Source organism: Astatotilapia calliptera, chromosome 7, assembly GCF_964374335.1.
Source record: "Astatotilapia calliptera chromosome 7, fAstCal68.1, whole genome shotgun sequence".
Classification (NCBI taxonomy): Eukaryota; Metazoa; Chordata; class Actinopteri; order Cichliformes; family Cichlidae; genus Astatotilapia; species Astatotilapia calliptera.
Window position 1 is genome coordinate 46,085,557 of NC_137428.1, and position 27,254 is coordinate 46,112,810.

Consider the following 27,254-nt stretch of genomic DNA (forward strand, 5'->3'; position numbering starts at 1 on the left):
AAAAATAGGGATGAAATAATCTCATTTGTGTATAAACATTTCTGACTTTCATCTCCTGCCATTGTGGTGCACTGAATGTAGGTGATTGTGTAATCATGGCGACAGTTTTGTTTACGTGAACACAAAAACCCGAGCTCAGCATAGGAATGCAACTTTTACCTTATCTTAAAAGTGATTTGGGGACGTTTTATAACACATTTCACCACAGACTTTGTTATTAATGGATCTGAGTGTTGTGCTTGGATATACATCTATGTTATTTTATGTCACCTTATCATAGAAAAGATTTTTATTTTACCCACATTTTTTTCTGAGGAAGTTTGCTTAAATAGAAAGAAAAGCATACTTTTACTTCACTGTTGCCAAAAAAGTAAAACTAAAACAAAACAGTTTGTTACAGATATAATTCTTAGCAACCTTATAAATAAAATACTGTGATAAAATAACCCTATGTACATCTTAAATGCTCGGGGGGGGGGGGTGTCATTGTTTATACGTTTATTTTTATTCTTTGGAACAGGGGCATCCTAATTTGGAGGTTATAGTCATATCTTGTTTTCCACCTATCTGTATCTATGTGTATGTCATGTTTCTTCTTTTGGTTCTCTCTCTTTGCCCTGTCTTTACATATAAATCTATCCTTCCTTCCATGTCTCTTGCTGCCCTGGGTCAGGTCATATATGAGCTCTGCGCTGTAAGTTTCATCCATCGTGGGCCTCTTATCTTGTAACCTCCCGTTGTTTTCGGTCCATAACGTTCTCCAACAATGAATGTGTAAATATTTATGTGTGCCACAGCTGTGTAAAATGTGTCTAACATTGAAATCCTGATAATTCTGTGTTTTGTGTTGTGTTGTGTTTTGATCTTGTGGTGAATATCCTAAAGGTTGTCCAAGAGCGTGATAATCAGATCAAGATGCTGAGTGAGCAGGTGGAGCAGTATACAGGGGAAATGGAGAGGCACACCCTACTTATTGAGGAGCTAAAGACATCTACGAAGAAAGACAGAGGTTTATACATCCCTGTTTAATTTATCAAATGTTGTTCATTAGCCTCTCTTCTGACAGTTGTTGATTGCAGACATTTGTAGTTACGGGGGAATGCCCAAAAAGAGCAAACTGTAGACCAACAGGCTAAGTTAACCTTAAAAAAATACCAAACATCAAAATATAATCATCATAAAAGATATATGTTCTGAATATATCTGAATTTTTGAGATAGATGTTTTGGTTTTATGTTGTTTTTTTTTGTTTGTTTGTTTGTTTTTTACATTTTTGAGATTCATGATTAAACTAAAATTTAAACTGTTTAACTTAGAACTGATAAAACATGGTTGCATGCCTAAGAAGGTAAATGGCTCAGAACTTGCAGGTGCCACTGAGCAGTTTATGTATTTTAATGTGAGTCAGATTTTTCCCAAGTGTTTTTTTTTTCTTTAAACAGAGCAAGGGATTTTGGACATAACATTTCTTAGCATATTAGCTTTTTGGATGTTTTTTTTTTGTTACCAGTGTCAGTGTTATTAGCCCCCAAAAAACTGACCTTTTAATGAGACATAGGAGAAACCACAAACCACTGATGTGCAATGAAGAGCTTAAAGCTTATGCTCAAAGCTTGTAACATCGAGTTAAAACTGAGTGTCATCATCAGTGTTTCCAAGTATCAAGAACTGGAGTAATCATCAAGAATTCCAAGGAGTTGCCACAAAGCCTGGAAGTGAAAAATTTCAAAGAAAGAAAACTAGTGAGAAATGTGCTCAGACATACAGTGGGGCAAAAAAGTATTTAGTCAGCCACCGATTGTGCAAGTTCCCCCACCTAAAATGATGACAGAGGTCAGTAATTTGCACCAGAGGTACACTTCAACTGTGAGAGACAGAATGTGAAAAACAAATCCATGAATCCACATGGTAGGATTTGTAAAGAATTTATTCGTAAATCAGGGTGGAAAATAAGTATTTGGTCAATAACAAAAATACAACTCAATACTTTGTAACATAACCTTTGTTGGCAATAACAGAGGTCAAACGTTTACTATAGGTCTTTACCAGGTTTGCACACACAGTAGCTGGTATTTTGGCCCATTCCTCCATGCAGATCTTCTCGAGAGCAGTGATGTTTTGGGGCTGTCGCCGAGCAACACGGACTTTCAACTCCCGCCACAGATTTTCTATGGGGTTGAGGTCTGGAGACTGGCTAGGCCACTCCAGGACTTTCAAATGCTTCTTACGGAGCCACTCCTTTGTTGCCCGGGCGGTGTGTTTTGGATCATTGTCATGTTGGAAGACCCAGCCTCGTTTCATCTTCAAAGTTCTCACTGATGGAAGGAGGTTTTGGCTCAAAATCTCACGATGCATGGCCCCATTCATTCTGTCCTTAACACGGATCAGTCGTCCTGTCCCCTTGGCAGAAAAACAGCCCCATAGTATGATGTTTCCACCCCCATGCTTCACAGTAGGTATGGTGTTCTTGGGATGCAACTCAGTATTCTTCTTCCTCCAAACACGACGAGTTGAGTTTATACCAAAAAGTTCTACTTTGGTTTCATTTGACCACATGACATTCTCCCAATCCTCTGCTGTATCATCCATGTGCTCTCTGGCAAACTTCAGACGGGCCTGGACATGCACTGGCTTCAGCAGCGGAACACGTCTGGCACTGCGGGATTTGATTCCCTGCCGTTGTAGTGTGTTACTGATGGTGACCTTTGTTACTTTGGTCCCAGCTCTCTGCAGGTCATTCACCAGGTCCCCCCGTGTGGTTCTGGGATCTTTGCTCACCGTTCTCATGATCATTTTGACCCCACGGGATGAGATCTTGCGTGGAGCCCCAGATCGAGGGAGATTATCAGTGGTCTTGTATGTCTTCCATTTTCTGATGATTGCTCCCACAGTTGATTTTTTTCACACCAAGCTGCTTGCCTATTGTAGATTCACTCTTCCCAGTCTGGTGCAGGTCTACAATACTTTTCCTGGTGTCCTTCGAAAGCTCTTTGGTCTTGGCCATGGCGGAGTTTGGAGTCTGACTGTTTGAGGCTGTGGACAGGTGTCTTTTATACAGATGATGAGCTCAAACAGGTGCCATTCATACAGGTAACGAGTGGGGGACAGAAAAGCTTCTTACAGAAGACGTTACAGGTCTGTGAGAGCCAGAGATTTTCCTTGTTTGAGGTGACCAAATACTTATTTTCCACCCTAATTTACGAATAAATTCTTTACAAATCCTACCATGTGAATTCATGGATTTTTTTTTTCACATTCTGTCTCTCACAGTTGAAGTGTACCTCTGGTGCAAATTACTGACCTCTGTCATCATTTTAAGTGGGGGAACTTGCACAATCGGTGGCTGACTAAATGTAAAAATGTGTATACACACACACACACACACACACAGGAAAATATTTAGTATACACATCCAGAAATGCATACACTATTATATATTGTACATATATTTATTAGTTTCAGGTTGGCCATTCTTGTATTTTGCTCGTTTGTGTTGTTGTGTTTGCACATCTCTGTTGCTTGTGGGGCTCGCACACAAGAATTTCACTCGCATGTGCTGTGCCAGTGTGCCTGCACATGTGATGTGACAATAAAAGTGATTTGATTTGATTTGATTTGACGTAGTAGCATCCAGAAATCCAAAGTGAACTTTACTGTATGGCTTCCAGAAAGCCCTGACTTGAATCCCTTTGAAAATGTGCATTGTAAACTGAAGACAAAATTTCTGCCAGAAAACCATCAAATCTGGAGGAACTTGAAAGATTTGCCAAAGAACAATGGGCTGAAATTGCTCAGGAAACATGTGCGAGACTGTTGTTAAAAGGCTGTTTATTCAGCAAAAAAAAAACCTGGTGATTGGGTTCATCATTTTGACCCTGGTAGTTTTAGCTTTTTGTAAAAGAATTTTGCCTCATATATCTGTCTGTCTATCTATCCACACACACACACACACACACACACACACACACACACACACACACACACACACACACACACACACATATATATGCATAATTACAATTACATTTGTCATTTGTTCTTGAAGGCCTCCCACCTACCTTACAGCAGAAGAAAATGGAGGGGCTGAAGTTAAGGCTAGAAGCTGCAGAGACAAGAGCAACGGAAGCAGAGCATGCGGTAAAACTAGCAGAAGCTCATGCTGAGGAAAAAGACAAAGCACTTATTGAGGCTTCAAACCGCTTGAGCCAATATGAGTCTGTAAGTCTGCAAACATATTTTTTGTTCCTCATTTTTTTCTGTTTTATTTTGGCTTTCAGTAAAATGTTTGCAGCCAAATTAAATTATTTGTGACTTAATTTCCAGGAATTGATGCATGTGATTTTTTTTTTTTCCTTTCCCCATCCATCCTCACTTTTAATAGAGACATTGAAATGACAATGTGACTATGGTGTGATCCACGTGCTTTTTTTGGTCTACAAACATGGTGTTTGTTTTTCACCATGCCAAATCACATCCTGATTTCCACAAAAAGCATATGAGTTAAAAACAAGGAAAAAAGACATTTAGACAAGACTTGCTTTTTGGTGAATGAAACACTTTGAACAACAACTTGGTTTCTGTTTTACAGGGCACTTATGGCCTGGAAGCAGCCATTGCAGAGATCAAAGAGTGTAAAAATCTAATTAGAGAGAGAGAATGTGAGGCAGAGGCCATGACCAAAGAGATCAACCAGCTTGAGATGAGAATCAATGACCTCATGGACGAAAACGAAGGTTTTAGAGAAAAACTAGGTCAGATGTGTTTTTTTTTTTTTTTTTTTTTTTTTTTTTAACTTGAATGGTCACATTGCTCAGTATATTTAGACAACACTCACTGACGTGGAACTATAAAATTAATTTAGCTTTTGTTTATACTGATCTTGACTCCGAAGGTCTGGAACCAAAGCAGGAAGTGGATCTGACAGAGTTTAGGCGTGCCACAGATCTCAGACAGCGCCGGTACAAAGCAGAAAACCAAGTGCTCACCAAAGAGGTATAGTGGGAATTATACTGGTTAAAGCCAATATTTTTATATGTAATTTTGCTCATGAGCGTCTTCTACTAACACCCTGATTATTTTCTAGATTGAACGACTTGAAGAGGAAAGACTGGAATTAAAGAAACAAATCAGACGCATGGTGAAGGAAAGAGGTGACATTAAAATCACTCGGTTTAATTCCACAGATTGTTCCTTTAAAAAGTATATTTGTATATCAGCAACTCTTTTCACCCATTCTGAAAAGCTCATGTGTAGTTGGTTCACCACATCTATCGTGTAAGGCAGGGGTCGGCAACCTTTCTGATGAGGAGTGCCATCTAAAATTTTATCAGAAGTCAGTGTGCCATATGATTGCATTAGCAATAAATGTAATAATGCTCTATATGAACAGTTACACACTATATAGAACCACTTTATAGAATTATATTTGTTCGCAGATGTTGGCAGCTATCAGTGAATAGTTATCAGCTATTTTGAAACAAAAAAAAGACACTTTTTATCCATAACAAGAACTCCATAACAGCAAATGAACTGTACAACAGAAAATGTGTGTTTGTTAATACAGGGATACACATGTTAATGTGATCTCTCGTCTCCCACTCAGAGACACAGGTCTCTGTGTGTCCAGCATTCAGACGGCTACCTGAGGACACTCATGTGAGAGAAAATCTGTTCACACAGATATGTAGAGCCAAGTACTCTCAATAAGGCCTCTGCAATGTTCTGAAGACAGTTAAACTTGTCAGGTAGTGATGTCCAGCAGGTGAAAATGCAGCTCCATGAACACGCACAGTTGTGGATTCCAGCTGCGTTTGTAGTTCTGCAAACTTTGACCCCCACAGAGTCGAGCTTTTCAGTTCAATCAGCTGTATTTCTATGTCCTCTGTCCAGCCAGTTAATGCGAGACAAATCTAGCTGCTCATTAAAGCTTTCTGGTTTGATCAGAAAAGAAAACATTGGTCCATACACCTGAAAGTCCTGAAAACGCATTGTGAATTCTGTCTTGAGTCTACGGCTGTATTGGTGTATTTCTGCGGTGCTGATGCTGCGCTGAGCGGACAGCTCCTGAAGCATTTCAGAATCAGAATCAGAATACTTTATTAATCCCGAAGGAAATTTGAAGTGTTGGAATGTGGAAATTTCAACATCGCTTGAAAAAACTGCCAGCTAGCCACATCCCTGTTATTTTTAGCCAACTATAAGTTGAATCTGGTAGTTGGGGTTGTTAGCTAAAATACCGTCATTAAGAATTGGCACAACTATGCGAGCTCATTTGCGATGTGCACCACTGGCCTGGCCAATAATTTTTTAATGCACCTTCTCAGATTAATTCACTGTGCGTTGTGCGCCGTGCCATCAGTTAACCCAGCTGGCGCACGTGCCCAGGGTTGCCGACTCCTGGTGTAATGTCTCCACAAACAGGCACATAGGCCTCAGTAAGGAGCCTTGTCCACTATGTTAATGTGAAATTTATGTCTCTCAAATCCAGTTGTCCCCTATTATATACACAGACATGAAACCTACAACACTCCTTTAAGGTTCCCGGTCAGACCAAACTCATTTTCATCCTTTTGTGACACTTGCTGTCAGTTTTAATGGAAGGGACATATGAACACATTGGCCCGATGATATCTTTTCCTTGCAGGGTTTTTCCACCTAAAATGTATTTGTTTGAACCAAATCTATTGGTTTAGCTTGTACAAAAGGAAGACATTTAGCTATTTTTCTCCTGACTTCTCTTGAATTTTGAGTTTTGTTTCAGACATACATTTTAAAAAATGTTGCTCTTAATCAGCTGTGTCTACAGGGATTCCACAGTCAAGCTTACTGCTGGAGGAAGATGTTAGACCGAGCAGGGCGGCACAGCTGTCGCTCAATCAGAGTGGCATGTACACAGATGAAGAAACCAGGCGCAAAGTAAGACTCTCAGTAGTGACATCACCTCTTGCCACCTGACTTAGTGCCCTATATTAAAAAAGAAACATTCTCATCAAACAAACTAAGTGAGAATTATAATTTTATTTCATATTATTCAGTGAAGAATGCACCCTTTGTTGCATATTGCTTCCCATGGAATACCATGGTATACCATGGGAAAGGGTTATGTCAAAGTTTTCAGGGTTTTTAATTTGAAACGTTACGTTAACACTGCATTTCAGAATGAGTACCTTGAAAAAGAGTTAAGCAAAAAGGAGCGAGAGCTGGAACTTCACCGGACCCAGTTTCAGGTCAAATGTAAGTGTAGTCCTGCTCTGACTTCCACTTAAAGTTCACACAGATGTTTTTACACTTGAGTCACTGTAGCATCTTTACATTATGTAATGAGACGATGATCAATGCAATATATACTGTATTGCCAAAAGTATTCACTCACCCATCCAAAAGATTGAATTCAGGTGTTCCAATCACTCTTAGGCATAAAGACTGCTTTTACATATGTTCATGAAAGAATGGCTCGCTCTCTGGAGCTCAGTGAATTTTAGTGTGGGACCGTGATACAATTGGCAGATTGTGATTGGCAATCCATAATCTGATGTATGAGTCTAGGTTTGGCGGTTGCCAGGAGAACAGTACTTGTCTGACTGCATTGTGTCAAATGTCAAGTTTCAAATCTGGTGGAGAGGGGATTATGGTGTGGGGTTGTTTTTCAGGAGTTGGGCTCAGCCCCTTTGCTCCAGTGAAAAAAAAAACTCTCAATGCTTCAGCAAGACATTTTGGACAATTTCATGCACCCATGCAGTCTTGTGGGAAGAGTCTGGGGACGGGCCCTTCCTGTTCCAACTTGACTGTGTACCAGTGTACAAAGCAAGGTCTGTAAAGACATAGAAGAACAAGTTTGGTGTGGAAGAACTTGACTGGCCTGCACAGAGTCCTGACATTAACCTGACAGAACATCTTTGGGATGAATTAAAGGGGAAGCTTCTGAAAGAATGGTAAAAAAATTCCCATACACACTCCTAAACCTTACGGAAAGCCTTCCCAGACGAGTTGAAGCTCTTACAGCTGCAAAGACATCACATTAAACCCTTTGGATTAAGAATGAGATCCCACTCAAGTTCATTTGTGTGTGTGTGTGTGTGTGTGTGTGTGTGTGTGTGTGTGTGTGTGTGTGTGTGTGTGTGTGTGTGTGTGTGTGTGTGTGTGTGAAGGCAGACAAGCGATTACTTTTGGCAATATAGTGTATTTAAAACATTTTTATCTGAATGATTTATCTCTGGGGTACTGCTTCCCCATTGTTATTCATTCCTGTGCATGAACTCTTAGTGGAAGAACTTTCAAAGGTGAAAAAAGATCTGGAGGCTGCTCTGAAAGATGTCCTTCAAGCAATGAGGATTAATCAAGAGGCTGTTTCTGTTCCTAATCTGGAAAGGTTGGCCAATGTAAGTATGCATGAAAACTGATGTGAAACAGTGCTTAGTTTAAGACGACATTTGATTAATAGATAGTGTTTTTCAACGTGTTTCACACGGGCTCACTTTTCATCATGCCTTTACACGTAGATAAGCTGAAAACTATGGACTTTGTCACTCGTCTGCATTTTACCGTTGACCTTGTCATTTGATGAAACACAGGGTTTGCCTCATAGCAACCTGATAAACAAATGTGGTTAGCTTCAAAGAAAAAGGCAAGAAAGCCATGCAACATACCAATCAGCAAGGAAGTAGCAGATGCTAGCACACACCAAACACATGAAAATCAATCTTGGATAGTGGCATAAATGTATTTTTATCCTCTACAACTGTTGCATCGGGGATTTGAGAATAGCTGGGGTTTTTTGGGGGTGGCAGTAAACTTTACTCATTCTCCTACAGGCTTTAGATGTCAGTGGCATGGGTGGCCAGTCTGAGTCAGCCCCACACTTCAAGTCCCAAATACACCAGCTGGTGGGGAGAAATGAAGAACTGAGGCAGGAGCTAAAATCAGCTCGTGAGGAGGCAACCGACAGCTTGAGTCAGCTTGCCAGAGCCAAAGAAAAGGTAGATTAATATGATTTAAGTTAATTACACAAATTAATAATGTGGTGGACTGGCAGCTTTATTTGGCCATATTTCTGTCTTTGGCAAGAAAACAAAGCGGTATGATTTCTCAACTTTCTCAAAGCCAAGCATGTATTAAACTCTAGTTATGGAAGCCCAAATCCCAGTGGTAATGGTTGCGTGTTTCTTCTCCAAATCAAAAAAAATTATTTTCTTATGTAAAAGTTTGTAACCACTGAAATATAAAGATTTATGAAGATAGCTGCATGCCTGGCATGGGCTCCATGGCGGAGAGTCATTAACATGTCTAGAAGATATTTTTTTCCTTTTTTTTTGGCCTGGTCAGTCGCCTGTTTTTGATATCTGCTACTTCTGTTTCATATAATGAGAGAAACGAGGTAAACAAACTTCTGTCTCAACTGTTCAGCATGCATTCAGTTTCAATTTTCAAAATGATAAAACTTTCTTACAAATAACACTTAACAAAAGCCACATTATCCAGAACACAGACAGTAACAATTTTGTTTAAAATGGGGAAGCCTCCTTTACAGAACTCCTCTGCCATTTCTCCAGTTTTATTTTCAAATAAGATTTTCTCTTTTTGTTGATTATTCTTTTTCATTATTTATTCCTTTGTCTGATAATTTTTTTCACAAGTAGTGTAGTGTTATTTTAATCATCTATGTATTACTGCCTTTAGTCTCAATAATGTTTTGTTACCTTATGTTTGTGGTACATTACAATGGCCTCCTCACATTCAGTAATCAAGCAATCCATGCCGTATTGTCCCAAACTGTGCTAAATAATACTTTGAATCTAGAGACAAATGCAGGAGCTTTTTGATAAACAACACAACGTTTAATAGCCAGGTTTTGCTTGTGATTTTTTTTAAATTATCTGTGCCTGTTAGATATGCCAACTTGAAAGTGAGTTGGAGTTGCTCAGGAAGTCTGGCAGTAATGGAGTCGTCCTCAGACCTCTGACCCTTCCCGAGGGCCTGGAGCCCAGCAGCACTGAAGTCATCAGTTCCCTGAATGAGTACGCCGTTCGACTCCTTCAGGTTAGTGTCGCTGTCTTCCAATAATAAGGTTGGGAAGAACTATAAACTAATTGTTTCAAGTAAAATCTAAATAAATTGATCATAATTATTTAGGAGCTCAAAAACAAGGAGGAAAAAATGCAGAAACTTGCAGGTGCTCTGGAAGAATACAAGGAGAAATTTTCTGTTATTAGCCATCAACAGGGACTTCTCTACAAAGAGTACCTGAGGTGGGTTATCATGAAAGGTTTTGCGCATTGTGGGTGATTTATTTACATGTAAGAATCTCAAATATTTTCCTGTGTTTTTCTCAGTGAGAAGGCAAAGTGGCAGAAGGAGAAGGAGACATTCACAGAGATGAAGAACAGGCTGGACAAACAAAAGCAGGTGGATGACGTTAAAATCAAAGAGTTCAGTGTAAGTCAGCTTTAAAAGGTTAATAATACTTAAATGCTACAAGATGCATTGTGTTTATTTTGCAAACACTTTCAATGTGGCTCTCATTCACTCACATAGACATATGGTTTACGATGATTCACTGTTAAAGGCTGATAACATGGAACTAAATGTGTCTCAGACAAATTACTGGAATATTTTCCTTTAACTCAATAAACATAAAATGCACATTAGGGGAACAGACAACTTGTTCTGGTGTGTAGTGTGCAATATCAGCAAGTCGACCAGCAGCTCTTAAGTGATTAAATAACTATGTTTTGACATTTTTACAAATTTGAGATGTACAAATATAAAATATCAGGGTAGAATTTTGCTGTGCTTCTTTTTCCTTCTGGTGTCAGTTTTATTAAGAGCAATTATTCACCTTATCTATCAGGATCTGCTGGACACACTTCAGAAGGATCCAGAGGACATCAGAAGACAGCTGAGTGAAGCAATTCGTAAGCTGACAGTGCTCAAAGTTAATGAGAAGAAACTGGCGCGACGCTACACAACCCTGCTGGAACAAGAACAGCACCTCCGCAAGGAAAACGGCAAACTGAGAGATGAGAGCAGCCAGATGCAGGTTTCGGTCACTCAGAGGATAGGTTACCTTCAGAGATACAAGGTACCAAGAAGCTAAATCCCACCAAAAGCCTTGGGGGGGAAACCGATTCTTATCTATTGTCTTTTATCGCAACTAGGTGAGACTATATAAAACATTTTACATAAAAGTTTCTCACTCAAAGTTTTCTTTAAATAACAGAAAATAATTTATGAAATATTGTGAACATTTCTATCAGAGAGAGTGTAGCAAAAAGTTGTGTTTTTAGCACTACTGTATGTTCATTCAGCACCTTTCTAACATCATTGCCTTTTATTTGGTCTTTAGGAAATGGCTGCATATAAAATAGCAGCACTACAGAAAGCTTTGGATGATAGTGTGCCCTCATCAGACCTGGAGAAGGCTAACAAACAGTACACAGAGCTAACAGTCAAATACAGAAACATGCTACAGAGAGACAGCCACCTCATACAAAGAACCACCAACTTAGAACATTTGGAGGTATTAAAAAAAACATTTCCTGACCAGGTTTGTCCCACATCTCATGTTGTGTTCTTGACTAATGATAACACTTTATTAATCTTTTTTTCTTTTCCTCTCAGAGTGAGAATGAGTCTCTCCGAGAACAAATCTCTGCCATGAATAAAGAACTGGAGATCACGAAGGAGAAACTTAATACTTTAGAGCAAAGATGGGAGAACATCCCTTCAACAGGTAAACTAAGGATATTGATCATTACAAACAGTTTTGTTTGTAACAAAATTCATCATATAATGATGTGAGTGTTGGCCACAAGTACAACATTAAAAACTGATTCCCACCTTCAACAAAAACAATGGTGGGTGGGGTGGGTAGAAGAATCAAGAATCACATCTGAACTGCATATCTGAAATAAATTGGTCTGAAAGAATTTTGGTTCAACCTCAGTTTTTATAAATTTGATCCTATTTTTGTCCATAAAGAGGTTTAAGGGAACATCTTGTAGTTCAATATAAATATTTTGAAGTTAGAATAAAAGATGTTCCAGCATTCTTGGATTCACAACAAGGTATCACAGTCTATGAAGGCTTTTACAAGCTGAAGTTTCCGCCATGAAAACATTTACTGGGCTGTGGTAAAACCGCTGGAATAAACCAAGGGCACAGGCTTCCCACAGGGCCAAAAATTACAGTTATTTATGTCTACTGCTTTCTTCCTGAGCTTTTATCTACTGTATTGTCCTGCATGCAGTGTTGTAAGACAGCTTGAATACATTTAGTGCTCATTGGATCTGAGCCATAGCTAGTGGGGTCATTGCATTCCTGTCTCAACAATGAGGAGGTTGGGTAAAATTCATCATATAATGATGTGAGTGTTGGCCCGGCTGCAACATTAAAAACTGACTCCCACCTTCAACATAAACAGTGTAGGGGTGGGTAAATTGTATAACAATCACATTTTTGAATTTCATATCTGAAAGCAAATTGGTATGAAACAATGCTCGTAGACAGTTGTGTATCATTTTTGCTGGATAACTGCTTGAAGTTTTGCAAATCCTCAGTTCACCCCACAGTTTGTCAAAGAGATTTATGTCAGGGCTTTGTGCAGGCCATTCAATAACATTCACTTTGGTCTTCTGGACATAGTTCTTGACCATGTTTTGGGTGTTTGTCATGCTAGAAGACAAAACGATGACCTAGACCCAGTTTTGCTGCTGCTTAAAGTTTTTCTCCAGATTCTTCACGTATCCTTCCTTCTTCCTGATTCCTTCCACCTTGACGAGATTCCCAGTTCCAGGCGTACTGAAACATCTTAACAGCATAATACTCTCACCACCATGTTTTACTGTGGTATTCTTTAGGTTGTATGCTTCTCCATTCTTTTTCCAAACTATGTTTTAACGGTCTGTTTTTAATCTCATCTGATGAGCGTCAAGTACACAGAATCTTTCTCCAGGTTGCCTATAGCATGCTTCAACATTCAATTCATTCCTGTGCATGGTTCTAGTGATTGTCTTCTTTGACACTACAATTCCTAACTCTTTCTAACTCATTCACTAGTGTCTTGGCAGTTCTTTTGAATCTTCAGGCACATTTCTCATTAGTTTTCTTTCCAGAGTCTTTGAAATCTTTCACTTTGTACCTCTGCCAGGGTCACTCTGCACCGTGTGGCTCTTCCTTGAATTTCAGTTTCAATTTTCAGTTTTATTTGTCATATGCAAGTTAGCACAGGGTCAACATTGCAATGAAATGTGTTTGACGAGCAGCAGTCACTCAGCAGCATGAATTTCTTGATAATAGTTATCGTTCCAGTTCTTAACACTCGTAAACGCTCAAGTTTAAAGTGGTTGTTTTTGTTTTGGGAGTGTTGTTTTTTGCACGTGCCTAGTCAAAACCTTCCTGAGGTTTTTCTGCCTGGAAGATAACCCTCAGTTTTAACGTGGTTTTACATGCTTTGAGCACTACAAAGTCACAGCAGTCAGTTTTTCAAATAACTAATAATATTTGACCTTGGTCATTTTTGTTTGTTCTGAAATCATTCTGTTATCGTGTGCCAACAGAAGTAACTTGTGCTTTCTAAATAAAATTAGTATGATAAGAATTTCTATGTCGAAGATTGATTGCTCTGTTAAAAAACGCACTCAGGAAATTTTTGGCTAATAATTTTGTCCTTATCTGTATACAATGCCACAGTTTAACGTCATTTAAGTAAATTTTGCATATAATCTTTATATTTGTATTTAATATATTGTGTGTGTTAAATTATCATTCCACACTGTTTATTATTTTATTATCAGGAGAAGAAAATGAGATGGATAAGGCAGAAAAGGCATCACTCAACAATGAGATGATATCTGCTGCAAGACGAATCACCACTTTAGAGATGAAGGAGCTGAATGAGAGGCAGAGAGCTGAGCATGCCCACAAAATGTATGAGCACGTGAAGAACTCACTTAAGCAGGTGGAGGAGCGCAATGTGGAACTGGAATCCAAGTTTGTGGAAGTATGAGACCAAGGAAATAGACAGATATGTTTTTCTGTGGCACATGAAATGTGTTGTTTTCCCAGCCATCACCATGACCATCTTTTAACATATCTAAAAGGCTATTTGGTTCACCTGACACATAATGTTACAGTGAGAGAAGTGAATTCATTTTGATTGGACTGGATTTGCATTTTTATGCTATCCAGAACCTGCTCAAAAAGAATTTTTTATTTCATTATCTTAACATTTTAGTTCACAACCTTTGCGATATATCTCGCTTGTCAGTCTCTATCAGGTTGTGGGTGTTCAAAAAAGAATTTATATGACTCTTATCAAGAAGTCTTACTTCTGTTTCTCTTTAGTTGACTAAGATGAATGTGGAGGCCCAAAGGCTTGAGCGGGAGCTGAGAGATGAGCTGGCAAGCAGCGTGAGCAAAGCTGCGAGCGATGCAGACAGAGCCAAGATTGCAGAGCTGGAGAAGGCAGAGGCTGAGCTTCGCAATGAGGTTTCTAAGTGCGTCTGACAGCGACTATGCCTTAGATTGATTTTTGTTTTTGTTTTGTTTTTGGCTCTCTATTGTGTGCTCTAAGTTTTGATAAGCACTGCAATCACAATCATCCCGTGTGTGTGTGGAGGGGGAGGGGGGTGGATTTATAGAAGCATAGGTTTTGAGGTCACAGCATTGTATTCAAGATCAAGCATCAGGATCCTATCAAAGATAAGCTTGTCCTTGTCAGGGGGGGTTCAAAATATTACAAGCAAGTTTGATTTTTATGATTGTTTAGTATTGATTGATACCACTACCACCATTTATCCATTCATCAATAATTAAAGACAATGATCACAGTGTTTCACTATAAAATACCAGATCATTAACAAAAATTAAAAAACACCTAAACTAATACGCAGCTGTAATGTTGGTATTTAAAGGGATTCATTATTTTATTTTAAAAACAAAACATAAAACATGTTATGTTGCAATTTCTATGCTTTTTTCCCTTTGGCAGGCTTCAGGAGGTCTCTGATGTGGCTGTGACACAGGTGTCTGCTCTACAGGCCAAACAAAAAAGCAACGAAAAAGAAGTGGAAACTTTGAGGAGGCAAATATTGGACTACCAGGTAACTTGGTTTTGCTTTCAGCTTCTTTACTTGAGTTTACGTTGTTTAACCTGATGACTGTGTTGATAAAAGAACTTTCTCAAGCAGGTCCTTTACTGCACTTTCTGTTTGTTGCCATTTGACAGTGAGAGATACTTTGAAATCAATCATTGCAACTTTTTATGGTGATTTGTATAGATTTTCAGATCTTTGCTTTCAACAAAAAAGTGGAACAAATGTCAGTGGTTTGTTAAATTCTCACATGTCTGCGAGACAAAAATCAAAGAGAAATCATGCTTTGTTTTTCACTCAGTCGCAGTCAGACGAGAAGGCCCTCATTGCAAAGCTTCACCAGCACATTGTGGCTCTGCAGCTCAGTGAGTCAGATGCTTTGGGAAAACTTGAGGCTGCCACCAATCACATCCAGCAGTTGGAGGCCTACAAGCTGCGAGCTGAACAGCGGCTCGATGCAAGTGAGCGTACTCTGTTTCTCGCTCGCCAAGAGGGCAGAAACCGCTCGAAGCACCTACGGCAGACTATCCAGTCGCTCCGTAGGCAGTTTGCAGGTGCGTTGCCACTTCCTCAGCAGGAAAAGTTCTCTTTGACCATGCTGAGCCTCCAGGAGGACCGAGCAAAAGCTCAAGAGGAGAAAAAGAGGGCAGAGCAGGAGAGCAAGAGAGTGGAGGGAAGGGCAGAGGAGCTGGAATTAAAGCTGCAAGGGCTGGAAGAGCTCGTCTCAACCCTAAAGGATGTGAAAGGGGCCCAGAAGGTTAGTGGGGAGTAATATTCTTGAGATCACATCTTGTCTTGTTTTGACAGTTGCCAAAAACCACACTGTCTATGACTTAAACCAGGTCACTGAGTGGCACAAAAAGATGGAGGAAACTCGCCTGCAGGAGCTCAGGAAAGGCAGGGAGCTGGTGGTCCAGAAGGAGGAGATAAAATATCTCTGGAACCTTGTAAAGGAACAGGAACAAACCATCCACTCACTGGAAGAGGATATTGTTCAGCAAAAGACTGTGAGCGAAAAATTTATTCTTACACACACCCAAATTTGCTCATTTCTCAATCACTATAAAATTCAAATTTTATTTGTCACATACACAGTCATACACAGTATGATATGCAGTGAAATGCTTACACAACTGCTCGTGACATAAAGAAAAAAAAAAGGCTATGAATAAGATAAATATGAAAATTAAAAAGGGTAAATTTAACTAGGAAGGAATAAAATATATAAATTAAAGTTGAAAATAAAATAACTGTACAACAAAATACACAATACACAAATACACAGTATAGAAATATATAAGAATGTATGAAGAAATATATATATATATATATATATATATATATATATATATATATATATATATATATATATATACACACAATAACAGCAGCTGTACAGTATTAAGTGGAAATGAAGAAATATAATGTCCAGTGTTGTGCAATCCACACATGAGAGTTACACAGAAATTGAAATGATTGTGGGCTGATTAAACTGCAATGAGTGGAGATTTTTTGTGAATACATATTTAGGAAACTTATTAATGAGGTTTTAGGTGCATAAGCGCTTCGGGGTAATGCAGTAATATCTTCTCATTACTGTATAAAGCTTCACGAAGAATGCCAGCTTGCATGGGATCAGCGAGAGGTGGAGATGGAGCGTCAGCTGGACTATTATGAGAAGCATCAGGATGAAGTTCTGAGCAATGCAGAAAAGGTAAACCATTGTTTAACTAATTTAAAAAAAAAAGAAAACACTGAAAACAAAACCAGCTGGATTACCAGCTTTTTCCATTTTTAATCCTCAACTGTAAAAGGCTGATGGACCGGGCATGGTGGACATCCATCATGCGAGAATGAGGCAAAGTGATATAGAACAAGTTCATGCGTTTCCTTAAAGTCTCAGATGAATATTGGTGATCTTGACCTCATGGTGAGAGGTCAAGTTATCTTAAAATCTTGTGTACATGATAACTTGAAAGATGTCACCTAAGATTTTCGAATTGATACCATAAGTGTATCTACTAGGAGGCTGAGGGGCAGCACTGGCAGTCCAGTTTTTGATTATTTAATGTGCAATTTTACATGTAATTAGTTTCTTTAACATGCTATTGCAAAGGTAATTACTCTATTTTTGTCTGTTGTAAGCTTGATGAAGGTAAAGGATGGCTACCAGACCCAAGTCTACCTCTTGCTCGTCAGTTAGAGTTTACCTTGGGAAAAATCAGAGAGCATGTCCGCACCATTTTGGAGACACAGGCCACGTGCAGAAGTTTGGACAAGGCACAGTATTTTGTCCCTGTTCACATACTCAGCAGTCCCTATAAGTATATAGCAATATTATTTTTTATTTATTATTGTTTTAATTTGTTCATTTGTACATATGCAGAAATTGAAAGAGAGGGAAGCAGCTCTGTGGAAGGCAGAACAGAACATCGTGTCAAGGGATAAAGTAATCAACGAGCTGCGTCTGCGGCTCCCAGCTGCTGCCGACAGAGAACGGCTGCTAGCCGACCTTGCCAAACATGAAGAGGGGCAGTCAGACAGACAGTCTGCCCTCAAGCTGGCTCACCAGACCATCAAAGACCTGCAGGATCGACTTGACAAAAAAGAGGATATAATAAAGAAATACCAGAACCAGCTGGCTCAAGCTAGACAGGTACAGTGATATAAGATGAAATATTGGCTGTGCAGTGATTTTAAGCACAGCAAGTCTCTGATGTTGATTTCTTTTCTATGGGCTGAGGAGAATCATTAGCAAGTCAGTAAGATTTTATTAGTGATTAATTGCAGTGTTATAGAATCTTCAACAGGTGAAAAAATTAAAATCGCAGATCTTAAACAGGGTAAATATCACTGGTTAACTCTATACATGAAGTATTTCAGTTATTTACTTCATTTAAGGCACCATCACAACAGTTTAAACATGTTTTCTTTTTTAACCATTTATTTGTTTAATTGTCCTCAATGGTGTTGATACCAGGACCAAGAGGAACTGATAAAGAGACATCAGGAGGAGATGAAGATGTTGCACGAGAAGCTGGACTTGCACACAGACACCTCGCTGGATCGCTTCAGACAGACAGCGATGGTACTGGTGCCCTTGTTTCAGAACTTTTTTGTTCTGTTTTTGTAGATTTTGATCTTTGATGTAAGGCTCACAAGAACGTTAGACCACTGCAGACCAGATAAGGCATTCAGATTCATTTCTTGAAGTGTATTTCCACAAATAACTGGATGTATTTCACACCAATTTTCCCAACGTAACAAAAGATAATCAACAAAGGATGTGCTGTATTTGTATAAAGAAAGACCAGCAGAGAAAAACATGTCTCTAAGAGTCTTTGAGCTTATAAGGCTTCTGTTTAATTCTCTCTCTGTCCAGGAGTTGATGAAAAAGCCCACCTTAAGGGTACCAACCTCCAAACACGTGGAGCGTCTGGCTGAGCTAGAGCAAACAGTGGCCGAGCAAGACATTTCACTTTGCTCTCTCACTGAGAAGCTGAAAGTGACCACTGCTGAGCTGGAGCGACTGAAAGCTACCATGGAAACAGAGGCTAAGAGACACGCTGGCGAGACGTCAAAGTGATTATCACTTTTAGTTGTTTTTTTTGTTTTTTTTTAATGTGTGTTTATTTCAGTTTTTTAACCCAGTGTTTGCGACTAAAAGTTATATTAAAGCAGCATCGGAATGCTTAATGTTTCCTTAATGTAGTCTGTAAAGTAAATATTTAAGTACTTCATGGATGTAGCTACTCATATTGGTTGCCCATTTGTTAGGGAAGTCCCACGTGAAGGCACAAGATGTACATTTTTGCTTTTATTATCTTGGTTCACTGCACATTCAAATAATAGCACCTTGTGCAAGCAGAGCCTGTTTTATCCTTCTTAATTACTTTAATGAGAAACATAATTTATAAAATAAATATCCTACTGTATTCAGTATGGCTTAAATCTATCAATCAAGACCATAAATGCAACAGGAAAGAGTTTACTGGAGTCATTTATCCAGGAAGTTGAAGGATGTTTTAGACTTCTGTGCAATCAGACTTTTTCTGCAGCCAGAAGAACCACTTGCTGGTGGCCCTTCCAAAGAAACAGCTGTAAGACAATTTCTACATTAGCTTCACTATACAGGCATAACATTACAAGCACAGATTAATTCTTCTACATGGCACCTTTTAGTGGGTGATATATATTAGGAAGGAAGTGAACATTTTGTCTGTAAAGTTGATCTGTTAGAAGCAGGAAAAATTGGCAAGCATAAGGATTTGAGTTGTGATGGCTAGACGACTGGGTCAGAGTAAAACTGCAGCACTTGTAGGGTGTTCCCAGACTGCAGTGGTCTTGTATTTGCTTTGTATCTATAAAGGAAGTGGTCCAAAAAAAGAATAGCGGTGAACCAGCAACAGGGTCATGGACGCTAAGGTTCACTGATGCACGTGGGGAGTGAAGGCTGGCCCGTGTGGTCCAACAGACCAGCTACTGTAGCTCACAAGGAGCACAACAACAAGTTTGAGGTGTTGACATGGCCTCTAAATTCCCCAGTTCTCATCTGTGGGATGTGCTGGACAAACAAGTCAGATCCATGGAGGCCTAATAGGACTTAAATGATCTGTTGCTAACATCCCAGTGCTAGATACAACAGCACACCTTCAGGGCTCTAGCGGAGTCCATGCCTCAAAAGGGTCAGGGCTGTTTAAGCAGCAAAAAGGGTGACCACCAGTGCTGTGGACATGGGTTCATTTTAATGGATTCATTCATAACTATCCAAGAAAATGAGCATTGCCAGAAGTGTGTACCCATACTTAACCAAAACATTCAATTTATTGAAGAAGGACAGCATCAGTGTTGTGACCGAAAGGGTTTGGCTGGCTTAGTGCATATGTAAGAGTTTCTCTTTCAGAGAGCAACATGTTGGAAGGAGGGTGCTTGAATTAACCCCTGGAGGGTCTTAGAAAAATGCATACACTATCGGTCTTAGAGCCACAAATCGACCCTAAGACCCTCCAGGGTTTATGATGTAAATTTGATTTGCACTACACAGTTTAATGGAAATTGCAACAAATTTAATGCTAAAAAAACATGTTATACTGTGTCTGATGTGGTTGTGATAGATGCGTCTACACTCTATCAGAGTGATGGCTCAAAGCAGTGACCATGCCAGTGTCTTGTAACACATTGAGTCCTCATTCTGCCTGTTTAAAACTGAGCCTCACATATTTCTGCCCCTCAGTCATGCTGGTATTTTGATGGAAGAGTGCAGAACTTAATTCTGTTACTGAGTTACTTTTTATAGTGAGCTGTTGTGTCTGCAGTGCTTTAGATGTTCAGTCACATTTTGACACAATAAAAATGTCTCGTGCTGAGTGTGTCTCGTGCACGCACATGATAAAGTAGTTTGAAACACTGCTCTCCTCTGGGTACATCGAGTCAAATTAATACAGTGGACAGCTGTCCACACAAGAACTTCTAACAAAAGAGTAGTAAGAGCAGGTTTCCTGAATGTATGTGCTGTGTGGAATTGGAAGCCAAAAAATACATTAACGATAGTCTAAGGGGCTTTTGGGAAAAAAGCATCTGGGCTTCTTTAAGTTAACGTTTCCAAGTTAAGTTTAAGTTTAAACTTAAAGATGTCCAGACGCTTTTCTTTCCAAGCTCCTTAGACTATGATGACCTGACTGACTGAGAACCTTCACAGACACACATTAACAATACATTTCTTAAACAGAGGTGGTGAGATGCACAAATTATTGCGTAAATGATATCACTACGGCATTCTTCAAAGCAGTCATATGCTTTAGTGAAATGAGTAACTCACAGTTGTGAACAGATATAAGCACAGCCTTAATCTTGCGTGGGCCTCTTCAATAATGCAGCTGCAGTTAAGACTCGTGAGGTGATGATGCAAATATCTGGAGGCTGTGGTGGTATTGAATAGTACCGTGTTATATTTTATAAGTATTTAAGCTATGGGTGCGTCCACACAAAGATGCAACTTTTCTAGACTTTTGTTCTCAAAAGGCCTTTAACACTACAAGCTTTAGCCATTTGCTCACATGTTCATACAGCTCTTATTGTAGACATATGACATTTTCCTTATCACACTCACATACCAATAGAAGCTTTGTTTTGGGATTCAGAATATTGCCCAAGGACACTTTGAAAATGCACACTGGATTAGCCAAGGATCGAACAACAGACCTTCTGATTAATGGGCAACCCAGTTTGTGACGTTTGATTCGACATGCTATCTGTAGAAATTAAAAAGAATATCTATGCTTGTGTCAAACTCTGACTTATCAACATTAGGTATTTCAATATTATTTAAACTCACTGAGTTAGAAGATTTAAAAGAGTAGAGATTTTTTTCAGGTTTAAGGATATGAAGTGTGAGACTACGCCCTAGAACTGGCATTAGACCCTGTTAACCCTTGATATGCTGCTATGTTGCTTTTCACACAGTTGATGCAATGGCTGAGATCATTATAAGCCTGGGATCAGAGCTGCATTAGTGCCTGACAGATTCTTTCCTTAGTTTACAAAGCATCATTCCACAGCTCCTTTGTCCTGATCTTGCAGACTAAAATACTAACGCCTACACAGTTATATCACTGGCGTTACTTCATATCAAAATGGCAAGTTTTACTGACCACCTTAAAGTACTTTAGAGTAGAAGCCACATTTAACAACAAAGTCTGTAACTGTGGGCACTTTGTCTGTCTCTTATACATGGGAAATTTAGAATCACCAGTTAATCTAACATGCATGTGTTTGAAGTGTGGAAGGAAGCTGGATTACTCAGAGGAAACCCAAACCAGTCACCAGGAGAACATCCAAAAACAGAGAGGCCCCACTTGTGGTTCAAACCAGTAATTTTCTAACTTTATGGCTGTAAAGTAACAATGCTAACTACTGCCCAGAGGGGAAAAAAATGTTGCTTTCAATAGTCCAATATTTTTTTTTTAAACTCATAACTAAATCCCTTTTAATGCCACAGACACATGTTGATCACATTTTTTTAAGTCATTATTCTCAAACTGAGGCAAAGTAATCCCAAAGGTATCCAAAGCTAACAGATTTCTTGTCTTAAAACTGATATGGGGGATTTGTTGCAGGTTGGAGGAATACCATGTCAGCCAGGTGAAAGCTCTGACTGCGGAGAATGAGGATCAGAGGAGCCAGATGGCCCAGATGGAGAAGGAGATGAATGATCTTCGAGCTGAACTGGAGGCCCAGAAGGAGGCTAATGTCCGCTCCCCCAGTAACACCATGAAAAATCTAATGGAACAACAGAAGGCACAGCTCACCCAGAAAGAGAAACAGCTAAAGGTTGTTGTTTTTTTTCCCCCCCAGTTTTTCTTTGAAAGTTGTGCACACATGTAAAGTGGTTGGCACTCAGTTTCAGCGTACTGAGAAAATGCTTTCCACTCATAGTTGGTATTTTCCCTGCGTACCGTAATTCCTGCCTACTCCAAATTTGTGAAATAAATCTTGACTGTCTTCTCTCTGCACTGGCGGTGTGATGGAGTGGAAGCCTCACCTGAATATTTAGAGTTCACCCAGCATAATGTTTTTGTGACTAAATGATTTGGATATCTGTTACGGCTGCAGAAAGTCTTTTAAATGATACATTTATAATTACACCACACACATTGTAAAGTCAGATGTTTTTGTTTGTGTCAATTTTGCAGTTTGCTTACCAAAATGATGTGTATGGTAGAGGGCAAATAATCTGTTAATGGATGATGATGATGCATTGCGTATGCTTTAAAGGCTCTCAGTAAGGTTCTGTTGAACCTGCGTGCGGAGATGACGTCTGCTGCAGAACAGCAAGTTATAGCAAGTGCTGCACAGAAAGAGGAAAGTCTGAATGTCCAGATGCTGATTGACAGACAAACCAAAGACCTTAAGGTAAGAGCCCACAGTCATCAGAATGTAATCATTTCTGTTTTGGTTTGTTTTCTGTTTTGTGTGGGGTGTCCGTGTGTTTGTGTATGTTGTATTGCATCAGCTGTTGAGCTAGTTATTCAACACCACAAAATATGATTTATTGTTGGTTCTATACTTGCCAAAAACCTGCTTCTAGTTTGTAATGTTTTACAATGTTGTTCTGAGAAGAGTTGGTACGCTGTTTAAAAGTGAAAAACAAAAACCCAGAATGCAGGGATATGTAATTTATTTCAACACCATATTAAAATGAAAATAGTACAAAGACCATAAATCAAGTACTACTAAGAAAGTTACAAAAGGAAGAAGTTAAATTGGCCACAACAGATGGTAAAACAAACAATGAAATGAGCTTTCTGGAGATGTTGTTTGAGGCTGTGTTTCAGAAGTAAAAAAGGAAAGATTTTTTGTCAAGCATGGTAAATAATATTAGAAAAGTTTGAGAATCTGGAGAAATCTTAAGAAACTGGTTATTAAAAGAGTTTCTGCAATCTTCTGGCCTCTCAGGTGGAAACAAGAAACAATTAGAGAATGCAAACGTCTGCCAAGACAGCTCACTCTCTGGGCAGAATTTACTTTTGAGGGAATAATTTTTAAAAGTAAGTTTAGTAGTGTAGTATAGATCAGACAGGGCAGCATGACAGATGTTTACTTTGATTATTTAGAATCTCCATATATCGTTCTTATATGCCTTTATGTTGTCAATGCAGATAATGGAACCAAGAAACATAGTTTTAAATAGCTCTATATAACATTTTCAGTTTGACTTACAGATAATTTGGTTGACGTTGACGGAGAGGTCAAATGTGCCATATTTTAAATATTTATATGATGCTTTTATTTATTGACAATAAACACCACATTTGTAAGATTCACAGTTTTATTGTGTTATAAGGCTTTTTTGTCAATATTTGACCAATAAATCATTAAGTTGACCTTGAACACTTTGGTGGGTGTAAGGCAAATTTTAATGGATTGTTAACATTACCCCACTCTACACCCCTACATAGCCATTGTGTTTACCAACAAACAGAATAACATGCTACCAAAAATATATCCTCCTAGATGGAAGTAATCACAGCATGGCTCATGAACACTTTTGAAAACCAGTGTTAATGATCAAAGTTTGTTTCTGCATCCGCAAATTAGACTCAAAGCAATACTATGCAAAGAAAGATATACTATATTACCAAAAGTATTCACTCACCCATCCAGATCATTGAATTTAGGTGTTCCAATCACTTTCACGGCCACAGGTGTATAACATCAAGCATCTAGGCATGCAAACTTGTGGCCTTCAGATTAGCAAAAAGCAGCATGCACCTTCATGGAACTTGTTTCATCAGATGCAGCGATGTAACGCATGCTGCAACTGGACTCTAGAGCAGTGGAGACGTGTTATCTGGACTGATAAATCACATTTCTCCTTCTGGCAATCTGATGGACAATGATCATTTCTGTATTTTTTTATTTACCTTAACCAAAAATGTATTACTAGTTTATATTGGTGAAGAGAAAGAGTATCACTTTAATACTTTTAATATTCTAAAGGTTCATAAGATTAGATTTAAAAAAAAGGAAAAGATATTTATAAATTATGTTTATAAACAACATCCTAGACTGCCTTCATGTTCTCTGAGCCTGAGCTCATTGAAGATGGACTGGGAAAGAGAGGAAACTGTCCCGTACTGTCACGGTTCTGGGTCAGTTTTGACCCAGCATTTTGAGTTTCTCATGTTTTGGTTTAATTTTGTATTTTGTATTGACTCTTGTGCATTGTTGATTATTATTAGTATTCTATGTTTTAGTTTATGTTTGTTAGGGGATTAGTTCTTAGGTTCTGCGTCTAGTCTCCGTCTTTGTGTGGTGGTTTCTTGTTTCCTGTTTTATTGTGAAGGTTTGTCTCATGTCAGTGTGTCTAGTTTTGCTCCCCCTGTCTCGTTAGCCCTAATCTCTCCCAGCTGTGCTCCCCTTCTGTGTCTCATGCCCTCGATATCCCAGTGTGTATTTAAGCCCTGCGTTTTCCCTGCTCTGTGTCGGGTCATTGACGTCCACTTCCTCCCTGTGCTGTGTTTGAAATTCATTCATGTTCTTGGTTCTGTTCCTGTGTGTTATCTTGTTTTAGGTTCCAGTCTAGTGTCTAGTTTCGTGTTCACCATTTATTGGTCGTGTTTGAGTAATGTTTATTTCTCTGATGAGTCACCCCAGTGAATAAACTGCACTTTAAGTTAACTTCTTGGTTTTGAGTCCTGCATTTGGGCCCTCTATCCTACCTGCATCACAGCACACTGCTCCGTGACATGTACCCTGACCAATCAAACGGATTCTGGAAATAATTGGATGCCAAGTATTCTGGCCATTTTAGGGAAACAAAGCCAAAGAGATTCTGCGTGTATTACAACAGCATCTCTTTCCGGTCTTTACTTTCCAGACCTGTAACCCATCACCAACATTTAGTATCGTATGACACATTATCAAGCAAATATGGAAAAACAATTTGCTTTTAGAACTACAATAACCAGATACCAGAAAGTGGAAACTATGTCCCTGCTCCAACCTTTTTTGGTCTTAAAAAAACCAAAAAAAACTGTCAATTTCATATTTAATATTTGGTCCTGGTTGTATTTTTATATGGTATAGATTTGTAGATGATCTCAAAATCATTGCATTCTGATTTGATTGCATTTTTTATCATTCACTCAGTTTTAGGAGCCAGGCTTATACAGTCACAACCTGATGCTTTTGAATAGGAACTAACCAAAGATCAAATTGGTGAACAAGCTGCTTGCACTGGGCTTATTGCATAAACAGCATGTTTGACATCTGGCTAGCCTCAACCAACCCTTCCTCCCATCATTAATTACCATTAACGTCCTCATGGGAGGCTCAGTGTGATTTATAAAGGTAGTAGATAGAAAAAAGTTATCATGATTTAGTTCAACTGATTAAGGGGGAAAAAATTTAGATGATCTAAACGTTATTCATAATCGTATTTGTTTAGGGAAATGCAGCCGTTTTTCCATACTGGTCGTTATTTACACTTAAAGAACATTGTGTGTGATTGACACAGTATTTGTGGTATTAAAGTAAACTTCACCCAGCACAATACTATGAAACCTTTATGTGTTTTAATTGATTTGAGGAAAAATGTTGCTCTATAGAACAAAACAAAATGCTGATTTTGGCCACAAAATCAAGAGAATGGAAATAATATCAGACTTTTTGAATCGGAAAAGATTTAAAATTTCTTTTTCTTTCCCCAAAGGTGCGAATGCAAGAACTCAGTGAAGAACTTCAAGCTGCAAAGGAGTCTGCCAAATCAGCCAGAGGCCGCGAGAGCTCCTTGAAAGAGGAAGTGGACAGGCTGAACCAAGACATCCAGAAAGCTCAGAAAACCCAAAGGCGTCTGCAAGCTGAGAAGGAGGCGCAAGAACAAGAAATCGAGGAACTCAAGCAGCAAATCAAAAGGCTCACCAGCGCTCTTCAAGTTAGTGCCTCCAGAAAGTGCGAAATCACAAACCACATCAGGTTGCTTTGAGCCGCTACTTGTTGTTGTTAGAATCTAAGCTATGTGTTACATTGAAACCTCATGCTGATGTGCGACCACATGCTTTCGTTTAGGCGTCATATTCAGACCTTGCAGGTGATAAAACACGAGATAAGAGACATCCAAACCCTGTCCTGCTTATCTGTGGCAAAAACTGAAGCATTCATCAAGAATGGAATCTCACATGTCACAAAGCTCGTATGTCAGAACTGATTTAATTCTTTAAATATTCTCGTGGATCAGTACCATGTAGGAGTTTTTTGTAAGTTAAGTTTCAGGTTTATCTCAGGACTTGGGCTATAATTTATATTAACCAAAACTCCCCACCGTGACCCTAACCTAAACAGAAACGTTTCCATCTCCATTTATGTACCTGTCTGAGAAAAGGTGCTTTCGTGTTTGTTTTTAGAGCCAACGAGAAGCAGATGGAAAGCGACCAACTATTGAGAATCTGCAGAAGAAGATCTGGAGACTGGAGTCTGACTTGGAGAAAAGAGCTGAAATAAAACATGTCAAAGACGATCACGGAAAGGTATGAACATCAATTCAGTCGGCATCAAATATTTTGGGCCCTGTTTTCAAGGTGGTGCAGTGACCGGTGCCAAATAGTACAGCGATATTTTGCTCTTTTCCTGGCTATACACATCCTGAAAAAGAGGCACATATTAGAG

The 27,254-nt window shown here is 39.0% G+C and overlaps 1 protein-coding gene across 9 annotated transcripts in view; it reads left to right on the top strand.

Moving 5' to 3' along the window:
- cep290 (centrosomal protein 290) overlaps window positions 1-27,254 on the top strand; it is a 41,202-nt gene that overhangs the window by 5,842 nt on the left and 8,106 nt on the right. For 5 of the 9 annotated variants that reach the window (XR_013910555.1, XM_026174998.2, XM_026175000.2 and 2 more), the window contains 30 exons: window positions 674-694; window positions 886-1,009; window positions 4,046-4,218; window positions 4,589-4,751; window positions 4,892-4,992; window positions 5,084-5,150; window positions 6,794-6,915; window positions 7,158-7,233; window positions 8,263-8,378; window positions 8,811-8,975; window positions 9,886-10,035; window positions 10,129-10,244; window positions 10,329-10,431; window positions 10,847-11,077; window positions 11,342-11,515; window positions 11,617-11,728; window positions 13,791-13,996; window positions 14,341-14,492; window positions 14,987-15,098; window positions 15,391-15,846; window positions 15,932-16,096; window positions 16,696-16,803; window positions 17,235-17,369; window positions 17,476-17,745; window positions 18,070-18,177; window positions 18,472-18,671; window positions 22,205-22,418; window positions 22,863-23,000; window positions 26,302-26,523; window positions 26,993-27,115. Coding sequence is in view for 8 of the 9 variants with exons in the window: in XM_026174998.2 (XP_026030783.2) it covers window positions 674-694; window positions 886-1,009; window positions 4,046-4,218; window positions 4,589-4,751; window positions 4,892-4,992; window positions 5,084-5,150; window positions 6,794-6,915; window positions 7,158-7,233; window positions 8,263-8,378; window positions 8,811-8,975; window positions 9,886-10,035; window positions 10,129-10,244; window positions 10,329-10,431; window positions 10,847-11,077; window positions 11,342-11,515; window positions 11,617-11,728; window positions 13,791-13,996; window positions 14,341-14,492; window positions 14,987-15,098; window positions 15,391-15,846; window positions 15,932-16,096; window positions 16,696-16,803; window positions 17,235-17,369; window positions 17,476-17,745; window positions 18,070-18,177; window positions 18,472-18,671; window positions 22,205-22,418; window positions 22,863-23,000; window positions 26,302-26,523; window positions 26,993-27,115 (4,623 nt within the window). In the remaining variant the exon portion in view is untranslated. The remainder of the gene's footprint in view (window positions 1-673; window positions 695-885; window positions 1,010-4,045; window positions 4,219-4,588; window positions 4,752-4,891; window positions 4,993-5,083; window positions 5,151-6,793; window positions 6,916-7,157; window positions 7,234-8,262; window positions 8,379-8,810; window positions 8,976-9,885; window positions 10,036-10,128; window positions 10,245-10,328; window positions 10,432-10,846; window positions 11,078-11,341; window positions 11,516-11,616; window positions 11,729-13,790; window positions 13,997-14,340; window positions 14,493-14,986; window positions 15,099-15,390; window positions 15,847-15,931; window positions 16,097-16,695; window positions 16,804-17,234; window positions 17,370-17,475; window positions 17,746-18,069; window positions 18,178-18,471; window positions 18,672-22,204; window positions 22,419-22,862; window positions 23,001-26,301; window positions 26,524-26,992; window positions 27,116-27,254) is intronic. The other 4 variants (XM_026174999.2, XM_026174997.2, XM_026175002.2 and 1 more) reach the window with 2 other exon arrangements.